Source organism: Misgurnus anguillicaudatus, chromosome 9 (genome assembly GCF_027580225.2).
Source record: "Misgurnus anguillicaudatus chromosome 9, ASM2758022v2, whole genome shotgun sequence".
Taxonomy (NCBI): domain Eukaryota; kingdom Metazoa; phylum Chordata; class Actinopteri; order Cypriniformes; family Cobitidae; genus Misgurnus; species Misgurnus anguillicaudatus.
Window position 1 is genome coordinate 32,034,239 of NC_073345.2, and position 12,859 is coordinate 32,047,097.

The 12,859-nt window shown below is 39.1% G+C and overlaps 1 protein-coding gene across 1 annotated transcript in view; it reads right to left on the reverse strand.

The window, feature by feature from the left end:
- Positions 1–12,859, reverse strand: part of col5a1 (procollagen, type V, alpha 1) — a 124,523-nt gene that overhangs the window by 45,855 nt on the left and 65,809 nt on the right. Inside the window, exons 6-13 of the mRNA XM_073871494.1 lie at positions 10,193–10,306; positions 8,270–8,863; positions 7,714–8,154; positions 7,542–7,598; positions 3,273–3,314; positions 2,339–2,401; positions 1,971–2,045; positions 926–1,012 (exon numbers count right to left, since the gene is read on the reverse strand). Coding sequence (XP_073727595.1) covers positions 926–1,012; positions 1,971–2,045; positions 2,339–2,401; positions 3,273–3,314; positions 7,542–7,598; positions 7,714–8,154; positions 8,270–8,863; positions 10,193–10,306 — 1,473 coding nt within the window. The remainder of the gene's footprint in view (positions 1–925; positions 1,013–1,970; positions 2,046–2,338; positions 2,402–3,272; positions 3,315–7,541; positions 7,599–7,713; positions 8,155–8,269; positions 8,864–10,192; positions 10,307–12,859) is intronic.

Genomic DNA, 12,859 nt, shown 5'->3' on the forward strand with positions numbered 1-12,859 from the left:
TGAAGCAGAGGATCCTAAAAAGGTATTACGATCATTTTATGCATCTGTGCAAAGTTTCGCGGAAGGATAAAAATGTTAATTTAAAGCAAATATGCCAATAAAATGTTTTAAATTCATATTCATGTCCAGTTTATTTTTCTTATGTGGAAAGTAGCCGTGTAATAAGCGGGATAATGTAGATGCAGCCCGTAGCTATCGGGTAAATAATCCCCTTCAGTGCGATACAATACCCTCCACTTCGTGTCAGGTCCCGATCACACTGTCAGGGCTTATTTCCCGATAACTACCGGCTGCCTCTACATTATCCCTTACATAAACAGAGTTTAAAATTAATTAAATTAGTTTTTGCTTCAGTTTTTTTTATAAATTGGGCAAGAGTGCCATCTAATGGATGATAGCAGAATTACAGATTACTGTAAAAACTCGCCCGGAAAGCGTCATTGGCAGGGAAATGTTTTCTCCTAATTGACAAAGTAAATTTGTCAATGGCGGGGAAAGAGTTCTTTAGAAGTTCTTTAAATCAATTTGAATAATAAAATATATGCAAGGAATAATTGACACCGGGCCATTGAATTTTAAGAAAATAATGCACACCCAAGGTGGCAACGTGTCAAAGCAGTGTGCTTTTAAACCACGGGTGTGCATTATTTTCAAATAATTCAAGGGACCGGAGTCAATTATTCCTCTTATACCACGGATACCACAAGCATTGTTTCCGGTGTCTATTTTTAAGACATTTAAAAGGTTAGGTGTGCGGTTATCAGAAAAACAATCAACACCCATGGAACCAATCAGAATAAAGCATTCAACAGCCTCGTTGTATAAATAAAAATGCATGATTCACAAACAAGTGTTTGTGTGTGTGTGTGTGTGTGTGTGTGTGTGTGTGTGTGTGTGTGTGTGTGTGTGTGTGTGTGTGTCGTACCCTGGCCTGTTGCATGATGGCTTGCATCTGAGCCTCTTGTGCAGAAGCAGCAGGACCTTTACTGTCTCCTCCTGTACTCATGCGGAACTACAGAGAGAAATACAGATCCAAAATACATCAAGAAAACTATGCATGAGTGCAAAGAAACTCTAAAAGGTAACTTGACAGTGAACTATTTCTATTATGCAAAAAATATATATATTATTAAAATATTAGTACATACGTCATACTTTTAAAAACAAATCAAATAAAAGTCGTGCAATTCTGAGAAACTGTAATACTGAGACACAGAAGACATTTCTGTGTTGCTTCATCTGCATCTACAGTATGCACAAGTTAAATTATTCAAAGGTGCCATCTGGTGGCTGAACAGCATCACTACACTTTCGTGAGTCAGACTGCTGCATCTAAAGTGAATCTCTTTGCTTGAATGAAAGATGATTATTAATGTGACCTGCTATTGATTTTCATGAGTAGAGGACGGAAATGTTTGAGGTATAACTACAATCACATGTCAAAGGTAAACACACATATATACACCACAGACAACATCATTTTTAAATGATGTTTGAGAACATCTGTGCTCGTCGTGGAAGCGTTCCAGACCGCTAAACTGAAAGGCACTGTGGTGTTTATAAACGTTCCGGTATCAAAATCCTTGCAGTAAAAATATTGGAGTAACGGCTGGGAAAGAGGACATTTGGAACAGCCGGCAGTATGTGGAATTTGGGAAACGTCTCGCTACATTTACCAGCGCATGATTGATCGAGAAGATTATAGCAGCAAAGGGACAACTATGTTTTTGATAACTCTCTGACATAATTATCACTGTTAAAGCACTCGGAGCGTAAATCAAACCAGTGCAGTTCACATTCATTATCTGTGAATCAGTACAGCAAATCAAAGGGGCAAAATGCTAGATTAGTATTAGTTAAATATACCCATCTCATGCCTAAAATGAGAATTAGGTGAAAGATAATCTATTAATCATTTAAAAATAATAACATACAGTTTTTGTGCATTATACATGTACAGATATACATACAGGCAACATCAGAACTGTCCCTGGAGGTCCTGGAAGACCATCAGCACCGGGCAGACCAGAGCGACCAGGTAGACCCTGTAAAAGAGCAAAGGATTCTGGGTAATGTATTACACAGCATTGTGTGTTAAAAAGAGGAATGCATTCACAATAAATGACAAGGCCAAATCTAATGCAAGAAATCTGGATATAATCTGAAAAATATACATCTGTATATATATTAAATCTACAATATATTACTTTTTGCATTACAGCATTAAAAACATGACCCATATACGTGAAACGCACCCAGTAATAGTGGCACCAACTTGGACATTTAGCAGCATATAAGATGCATGTATTAGCTTGTGATGGTTGTCATGGTTACCTACCCTCTCACCAGTGTCTCCGGGGCTACCCGGAGGTCCTGATGTACCTGGAGGACCGGGGAGACCCTAGAATGACACAAAGGCACAGTAAGAAACGCACACAAATTAATCACATATAGCAAGCATGGAAATTGAACATTTAAAGGGGACATTTCACAATTTTGACTTTTTAAGATGTAAAATAAATCTTTGGTGTCTCCAGAGTGTGAATTTTAGCTCAAAATACCCCACAGATAATTTATTACACAAAACTGCAAATTTGTAGGTGTAAGCAAGAATATGCCGTTTTGGGTACTTTAAAATGCAAATGAGCTGATCTCTGCACTAAATGGCAGTTGCGTGGTTGGATAGTGCAGATTAAGGGGTGGTATTATCCCCTTCTGACATCACAGAGGGCGCCAAATTTCAATGAGCTATTTTTTCACATGCTTGCAGAGAATGGTTTATCAAAACTAAGTTACTGGGTTGATATTTTTACATTTTCTAAGTCGATAAAAGCACTGGGGTCCCAATTATAGCACTTAAACATGAAAAAAGTCAGATTTTCATGATATGTCCCCTTTAATAAAACAGCCCTATAGATCAACCAATCCATCAAACAGAAAACCTGCTTTATGCATCAGTATTATAATTAGGTTTTGCTGTTTAGCACTGCTGTGTGGTTTATATTACATGGCATCATGGATTTTATCATTAATAGGCCAAGCATTAATGGCCCTACCTGATTGGCTGAAAGGCAGATGATGGTCCAATTTGATTTTATTTACATTTTTAAAATTCATCTTTTTATATCTCATCTGGAAATTCGTAGCAGGAGCAGCTTGAATTTAGTTTAGCTCCTTTAAAATTATGAGCAGCTTTGCAAAAAAAGAGTTTCAGATGTTGTTTTCAAACACATAAATAACACATGTGGACACACACACAAGAGCAAACTTACCGTGGGACCCTCTGGACCAGGAGGTCCTTCAAACAGCATCCCCTACAGAAACACAAACACAGTAACACAACAGTGTCAACACAACATGTACAAAAATGTAATGATCTGTTAGCATAAACAAGCATATTTAATTCCCTTTTGTCCATTTCTTTCTAAGTTTACGAAGCATTAGAATCTGTAGACTAAAATGTACGGTGTGTGTGTGTGTTTGTGTGTGTGTGTGTGTGTGTGTGTGAGAGAGAGAGAGAGACTTCTCTGTAATGAATGTACCAAACAGCATACCATGACAAAGTCTGGTAAAGCGCTGATATCTGTTTCTCATACTTCTGACTGTTTATGAAGCATTTGATATGATCTTCTGTACAGACTGAACATACCAGAGAGCAGCATGAAATTTCTGAACTTTGAGAATAACAATGCATTCACATCTTGTTGGAATTACTGCAACTGACAACTTGAGCAGATTCCAATACGTGGAAATAATAAATTTTTATGGAAATGATCATAAAGATCAAGATAAAGACGTAGAGCCAAAAAAAATTTGCAACTTACTTCATTATTGACAAACTTAATTGTCACATCTAGTCCGTTTCACCAAAGCAGTACGCTTGACTTACTGTACTGAGATATTTTATCTAAAAAGTCATCAGTTGTGCTTAAATGTTGATCAAGTTATGCAGCCTGCACGAGTTGCATCATAACAGCAACAGTGAAAGTCATAAATAAAAGAGAGCAGTCACAAAGAGACTTGGAACTTACAAAGAGATTTGGACCACAGAGCACAGGCCTGTGATAGATCAAGAGGACAAGTTTATGACTAGAGGATGGGTTTATGAGAGATCTACAGTAGATGACAGGTTAAGGGGAGATCTACAGTAGATAACAGGCTCATTAGAGATCTACAGTAGAGAACAGGCTTATCAGAGATCTACACTACAGAGCACAGGTTTGTGTAAGATGTAGAGCACAGGTTTATGAGAGACCTAGAGCACAGGTTTATAAGAGACCTAGAGCACAGGTTTATAAGAAACATTGAGCAGAGATTCATGAAAGATATGAGCACAGGTTTATGAGCGATATAGGGCACATGTTCATGAGAGACCTAGAGCACAGGTATTAGGAGAGACGTAGAGCACAGATTCATAAGAGATCTAAAGCACAGATTCATGAGAGACATGAGCATAGGTGTACGAAAGATAGAGCACAGGTTTATGAGAGATCTAGAGCACAGGTTCATGAGATACATGAGTACTGGTTTGTGAAAGCTATAGAGCACAGGTTCATGAGATATAGAGCACAGGTCTATGAAAGACATGAGAACAGAATAATGAGAGACTTAAGATCACAGGTTCATGAGAGATCTAGAGAACAGGTTTATGAGAGACCTAAAGCACAGGTTTATAAGAAACATGAGCACAGGATTATGAGAGACGTAGATCACAGGTTCATCAGAGATGTAGAGCACAGGTTCATGAGAGACATGAGCACAGGTTTATATGAGATATAAAGCACAGGTCTATGAGAGACATTAGCCGAGAATAATGAGAGACTTAGGTCACAGGTTCATGAGAAACATGAGCACAGGATTATGAGAGATGTAGATCAAAGGTTCATTAGAGATGTAGAGCACAGGTTCATGAGAGATCTAGAACACAGGATTATGAGAGACGCAGATCAAAGGTTCATTAGAAATGTAGAGCACAGGTTTATGAGAGACATAAGCACAGGTTCATGAGAGACATGAGCACAGATTATGAGAGATGTAGAGCACAGGTTCATTAGAGATCTAAAGCACAGGTTCATGAGAGATCTAGAGCACAGGTTTATGAGAGACAAGATCAAAGGTTCATTAGAGATGTAAAGCATAGGTTTATGAGCAACATGAGCACAGGTTCATGAGAGACATTAGCACAGGTTTATGAGAGATGTAGAGCACAGGTTTATGAGAGACAAGAGCACAGGTTCATGAGATACATGAGCACAGGATTATGAGAGATGTAGATCAAAGGTTCATTAGAGATGTAGAGCACAGGTTCATGAGAGATTTAGAACACAGGATTATGAGAGACGCAGATCAAAGGTTCATTAGAAATGCAGAGCACAGGTTTATGAGAGACATAAGCACAGGTTCATGAGAGACATGAGCACATATTTATAAGAGATGTAGAGCACATGTTCATTAGAGATCTAAAGCACAGGTTCATGAGAGATCTAGAGCACAGGTTTATAAGAGACAAGATCAAAGGTTCATTAGAGATGTAAAGCACAGGTTTATGAGAGACATGAGCACAGGTTCATGAGAGACATGAGCACAGGTTCATGAGAGACATGAGCACAGGTTTATGAGAGATGTAGAGCACAGGTTTATGAGAGACAAGAGCACAGGTTCATGAGATACAAGATCAAAGGTTCATTAGAGATGTAGAGCACAGGTTTATGAGAGACATAAGCACAGGTTTATATGAGATATAGAGCACAGGTCTATGTGAGACATAAGCAAAGAATAATGATAGACTTAGATCACAGGTTCATGAGAAACATGAGCACAGGATTATGAGAGACGTAGATCAAAGGTTCATTAGAGATGTAGAGCACAGGTTCATGAGAAATCTAGAACACAGGATTATGACTGACGCAGATCAAAGGTTCATTAGAAATGTAGAGCACAGGTTTATGAGAGACATAATCACAGGTTCATGAGAGACATGAGCACAGGATTATGAGAGATGTAGAGCACAGGTTCATTAGAGATCTAAAGCACAGGTTCATGAGAGATCTAGAGCACAGGTTTATGAGATACAAGATCAAAGGTTCATTAGAGATGTAGAGCACAGGTTTATGAGAGACATGAGCACAGGTTCATGAGAGACATGAGCACAGGTTTATGAGAGATCTAGAGCACAGGTTCATGAGAGATCTAGAGCACAGGTTTATGAGAGACATGAGCACAGGTTCATGAGAGACATGAGCACAGGTTTATGAGATACATGAGCACAGGTTTATTAAGAGATGTAGAGCACAAATGCATGAGAGACATGAGCACTGGTTTATGAGAGACGTAGAGCACAGATTCATGAGAGACATGAGCACAGTGATATGAGAGATGTAGAGTACAGGTTCATCAAAGACATGAGCACAGGTTTATGAGAGATCTAGAGCACAGGTTAAAGGAAATACATGAGTACTGGTTTGTGGAAGCTATAGAGCACAGGTTAATGAGAGACATTCGCACAGGTTTATGAGAGATCTAGAGCACAGGTTAAAGGAAATACATGTGTACTGGTTTGTGGAAGCTATAGAGCACAGGTTAATGAGAGACATGAGCACAGGTTTCTGAGAGACGTAGAGCACAAATTCATCAGAGACATGAGCACAGGTTTATGAGATATCTAGAGCACAGGATCTAGAAATGCAGTGGAAAAGTATGAAATTGTCTGTTGAAAGAGTTTAATATGCTGAGTTTTAGAAGCAAAAAGCATCCTCAGAGCGTGATGTAGTGGCAATGGCCACTCATGCCTTGGTTTGAAACAAGTGTGCTTTCTATACGTGCTTTTCTATGTCATGAAATGTAGAAATGTGTGAGAAATGTAATTTAAGCACAGTTTTTCTGTACAAAACACATGCTTCTCACTCATTAAACCCAGTTTCTGTGATCTATATGCTTGGGATTCTGAAACAGGACTAATCTGGCTTTTGCCTAACATTGAAATAATACTGACCTCTTTATTGATATGTCCATGCTTATTCAAACAACACACCCCCCCCATTTCTTTATCTCACTCTCTTCTTTTCTTTCTCACACCAAGCTCTGATGCTCTGGTCCCTTTCTATAACCTACCGTAATGTTGAACAATTCTTAGCTTATTCAAAATAAACCCATATGTCCTTGACGGCCTGCCATGCTCTCATGTTGTTAAGGAAATCAGAAATTCGAAAACACACAAATCTACTCAAACACACACTTTACAGTGACATCTGTTTGACATCTCGCAGCTGTTTAACATCAAGAGCCACGTGAGCAGTTCATGAAAGTGGAGAGCGTATTATGCAAAGAAAACATAAAAAGTCCAGTGTGTTCCATCATATGAATATAATTTCACATGGAGAATTCAGCTGTGATACTGAGTGAATAAAAAACAAGTCACATTGCTGAGTCTGAAACTGAAGTGACCTGATCTTTTTGAATGTGAATGCAGATTAGGAGTGAGTCTAAGTTACTCTTGGAAAGAAACTGTTATGAGTATAAATGTCATAAAACAAGTTACTTACTGGTTCAATGATAGCAGGCTCTCCCTTCTGGCCTTTCTCTCCTCTGATTCCATCCACCTTTTGAAACACACACATTTGCTTGATTGAATCTAGACTGTGTGCATATAGATGGACTCAATGAGGTCTGTATAAACTCGGATCACAGATTACCGAGGTGGCAACAAGAGATTACCTGGTCATAGGTCTCGTCGGTCTCCGCAGGAAGCGCTTTATTGGGATCAGTGTATTTGGTGTCATAGTCATAAAACTTCTCTAGGTCTTCATCTGTGTAATCTAGAATGGACTCCTCCTTGAACTTGTCAATATCAATGGAATCCGCCTCTCCTTTGATTCCTCCCTGTCCAGCTCCTGTGGCAATGGATCCCGTCCCCACGCTAGCACCGGCACTTGTGGACCCGCCCCCTCCCACTGAGCCACTTGAGGAAACAGATCCGCCTCCGATCGACACAGATCCGCCCCCGACGGACACAGACCCGCCCCCAACTGAAACAGACCCACCTCCAACGGACACAGAGGTGCTGCTGCTGCCGCCACCGCCCGCTGTGTAATATTCATATTCTTCATTGTAACCTTCTTCATAGTCTCCGTAATTGTTGTCATCATAACCACTAACCTGCATAAACACACAAAAGTACACATGCTGACTCAATAATCATAATAATCTACATATATCATAGTAAAATACAGATATTAACTAGTAATTGCAAAGATAAATTTGTTAAACTAACCGAGGTAGATGAAGAACTGGATCCAGTACTGACACTAGAGCTGGAGCCGCCACCGACCCTGGAACCTGTACTCACGCTGGAGCCAGAGCCTGTACTCACACTTGAGCCGGAGCCGGTACTCACACCGGATCCAGAACTAGAGGTTCCGTTATGTGTGATAGTGTAGGTTGTGTGAACTCTTCCACTTCCTCCTCCTCCAGACGTGATAATGCGCCTGTTCACTCCTCCTCCCAGTCCGAGATCCACCTCACTGTCCAGTCCGAGATCCACCTCGCTGCCCAGTCTGAGATCCACTTCTCCGCCCAGTCCGAGGTCCGCTTCTCCTGCTGTACCTGTGCTGGTGATCGTGATGGTCCGAGAGCCGTCGGGCCGCGAGGTCGACTCGTCGTAGTACCCATCGTAACCGTCGTAGGAGTCGTACGCGTCCTCGCCGGTTTTTGGGGAAGAGTCAGAAGATGAGGAAGACGAAGATGAAGATGATGACGAGGATGAGGAGGACGAAGAGCTACTGGACGAACTGCTGGATCCTCCAATTCTTCCTGAACTTCCAGAGATAACTGAGGTAATCACACGACTGTTATCCGGAAGAGACACCTGGTGATTGCGTAGAAATGACACAGTTTAGAAATATGTACAGGATTTGACAATGGAGAGGTGAGAATGAATATCATTAAGGCTGGGAATTACAACTGATTTCCAGATTTGTGACCCTGACTGTAACTATCAAGAGTGGCGGCTGGTGACTTCATTTTTTTCGAGGGTGCATGATGCAAAGCTTGTCAAAACATGTATTTAGCCCTCGTCCTGTCAAAATATGTGCCAGCTGCAGACGCTTCAAAGGAGTTTATGATAAAAGAGACGCTCATTTTTGCCAGATACTCACTTAATCTCATCTGTAATCAGAGTTTAGTGTTAAGTTAGTGTATTGCGAGTATTTCGTGAACATGAGCATTTTTTTATCATAAACCCTTTGATGCATGTGCAGCAGGCACGTATTTTGACATGACGACGAGTGATCCACAGAGGTTCACATGACTGACCGAACACACATTTTGACATTATGAGCCACACGCATGACACTCCGAACAAAAATTTTGAATTCCCACCCCTCAAGGGGAGTCACTGGTAAAATCTCAAAATCTAATGAACATCAAGCATCAAAATTGGATTTCATCATTGATTTCACATTGATTTCTATATTTGACATGACCTTACTCAGTCAATATTAAAGATATTAAAGGCGGAGTCCACGGTGTTTGAAAGCCAATGTTGATATTTGAAATCACCTAAACAAACACGCCCCTACCCCAATAGAATCTGGACCTTCTGTTGATAGACCCGCCCCACACATACGCAACCCGGCAAGGATGTCGGTTAGTAGACACGCTCCTTACTGCTGATTGGCTATAAGTGTGTTTTGGTAGTCGGCCCGTCTCCTTTTCCAAAGCGTTTTTCAAACATCGTGGACTCTGCCTTTAAGGTTATATTTTCAAAGAATGGTCTTTATATTATGTAGGATGATTTTATGTAAAAAACACAAAAAGTGGTAAATCAAAAAACAATTACTTTAGCTGGATTTTCACAGATTGAGTAACATTTGATCTTATTTAGATTCTGTTTCAATCCAATATAGATTCAGCTAGGAATAATTCAGTCACAATATAGTAAATGTAAATGTCTAGTTAATCCATAAAAATTGATTCATACACACATTCGGGCATCTCTAATTCATCAAAAGCCACAAAATTTTTTCGGTTGCTGTTTTTTACTTCTTTATACCTTCCTGAAGGTAAATTATTGGAATTAATTAAAAAAATGTATAATAATAATGTCAAATTAATATTTTGTAGCCAGCACTGATAATTCTGCTATGTGATTGTATATTGGACAGATGAGGCGCTATAGATGAACAGAGCTCATTACCGTCAGGTCTTCTGTCGTCGTTCCAGTCGCTTCATCGGTTGTCGCCGTTTCGTCCGTCTTCTCCATGTCCTCATAGTATGGATATTCATAATAGTAGTTTTCATCGCCTGTGTTCTAAAAGTAAAATATTACAAATTAATTATCCAATTTATTGAATTGTCCAAGAAAAACTACATCCAAAAGCCAGAGGGCGCTCTTGTGCATAAACTTATTATGCGCTGCAGAAGAAGTAAAATTACACATGCAGCTCCAGGAAATGTATAAGCATATTTATATTGCTGTTCTTTTAACATTTTCAGGTTTTTATGATAATAAAGAATATGTATGATGATTATGTATGACGAGTGTTGCTTTTCAAATGCATGTTTTAAACGACTCAAACTAACAGTGATTTCAGATTGATAAGGACCGGTGTATTAGTACTGTGTATCGCGAATTATTATTACATCCCTAGATTATGAACAGTCAACAATATGCATTTTCTTGATTTAAAGAGCACCTATTTCATTGCTAAAAAAACGATGTTATTTTGTGTATATGGTATAATACAATGTGTTTGCGTGGTTTATGGTTAAAAAACACATTACTTTCCACATACTGTCCATTTTTGTAGCTCCAGATTTCCCAATCTTCCTGAAAAGCACGGATTTGTAAAGCACTGTGTCCTTGATTGGCCAGCCAATCTGTACGTTGTGATTGGCCTGAATACCTCTGACGTCAGCAGGAAATGTGACGCTCCTTACCATGTTTGAAAGATTCTTTTGAAAGAGATTTACATTGGAGACGATAACTCGCGTCATCGTTTACTTTGCGGTATGTACAGTACCTTTTGCATATCGTTAACATATACCAATCGGACCATAGGTGCCCTTTAAAAATCCTCTGCTATCATATCTGCTGTAGACACTATTTACACTAAGGGACAATATCAGCATTTTCTTAGTTATATAGTTATACAGTAGGTGAAAAAAGCAATATATTATTTAGACCATCTAAAATTAGCAGCTCTCTAAAATAAGTGTAAGTAATAATTAGATTCTTTCTATACTTTATATTGGCAGATACTTTGCAACTCATTAACAAGATGCAATAATAACAGAGTGTAAATTATTATATTTATTAAAATTATTAAATAGATGCTGCATTATTGGAACCTTCTGACATCTAACCCCACCCAATTAAACCCTTGATCGGCACTTTATTTCCACTTTTATTAAAAATAAATGCCTTTTCGATGTGATATGATATAGAAAAAGGGAGAAGAGCGAAGTCGGCAAATTCAAACCCGGGGCATCGCGTCAAAAGCCAAGGCTATGAGCCTTACTCACTATTGTTTGCGCCATTTTTGGTGGGCGGAGCTAGTGTAAATATTTTATTTGCCCACAAGTGACGCTATTTGCACTTAGTAAATAGATAATCTGTTATTAAAAAAGTATTAAATTGTTCAGATAAGCATCTGAAATGATATTTCATACTTGCTTAGTGCATGATAATATGATATTTAAGCACCGGTTCTGATTTAAGGGATTCCCTTCAGCTGAATCCAGAGGAAATCCATGTCCTCTTATCTACAGGGAAGAACGTGAGGAATTATAACCGCTCTGTGACCTCTCGCTCAGATCTACCGTTCTGCTTCTCTCTCCCGAAATCCCACACATTAGTGACGGATAACTCATCACGCGTTCACCCTTAAACACGGTTCTAGTCATTTATTATAGATGGGAAAGGTTTCAGGGTGTCCTTTCATACTGACACCCATCACTCTGATTTACTGACGCACATGATGAAGGTGAACATGAGGTTCGTTTCCATGGCGACGTGCTGACATCAAAGCTCAAAATGATAAAATGTAACACATGTTTCAGTTACATTATATCCTTATAAATAATGTTTGAATGAGTAGGTAAAAACATTTGAGTATCCAACACATGGTTTAATTGTTTGGCTTACATGCTAAAGTCTTTTATTTAAATCCATTTCTTCCTGTCTAATCTCAGAGGATATTGGCATTTGAGTGTAGCCAGATGGCCAGAAAGACAGAGAGAGACAGTAAACACTTGATTATTCTGCTATAGACTCCATGGCATCAAATTATAAAGTTTTAGTACATTAAGTGACTGTAAAAGCATTAACTTTCAGAAGGTATGCCCATGTAAAATGTGTACCGGCTTATTGTACACATTCTTGGGTTATGTTGGCTGTAATAAACCTCAGCGCTCAATAGGGTGATGGAGTTCAAACGTCTGCTGGACTTAAACCAGATGTGCATTGACACAGTAAATAAATAACATCTTTAGAAGATTTAACTTGCTCAGCAAGTTGCTCCATCATGACAATTTTGGACCTGAAAGAGAAATGTTAATGCTGTCAATGCACTGAATACCTAATCCATTCATATGTTTGATTTTAACTGCATAGGGTTTGCACTACTACTGGCAAGTCAATAAGTAAGCAATAAGGTACGAGAGGCTGTGCTGTATCGTGAATAAGTAACGGCTGAAGGGCGTTGTTAGGCACGACGCGAAGCGGAGTGCCTGCAACCCCTTCAGCCGTTACTTATTCACGATACAGCACTTGCCTCGAGTACCTTATTGCTTTTATAAAACGGTTACCACACAATATTAAAGTAAAAAAAATATTAGTGCAACTTTCATGAAGTTAAATCAA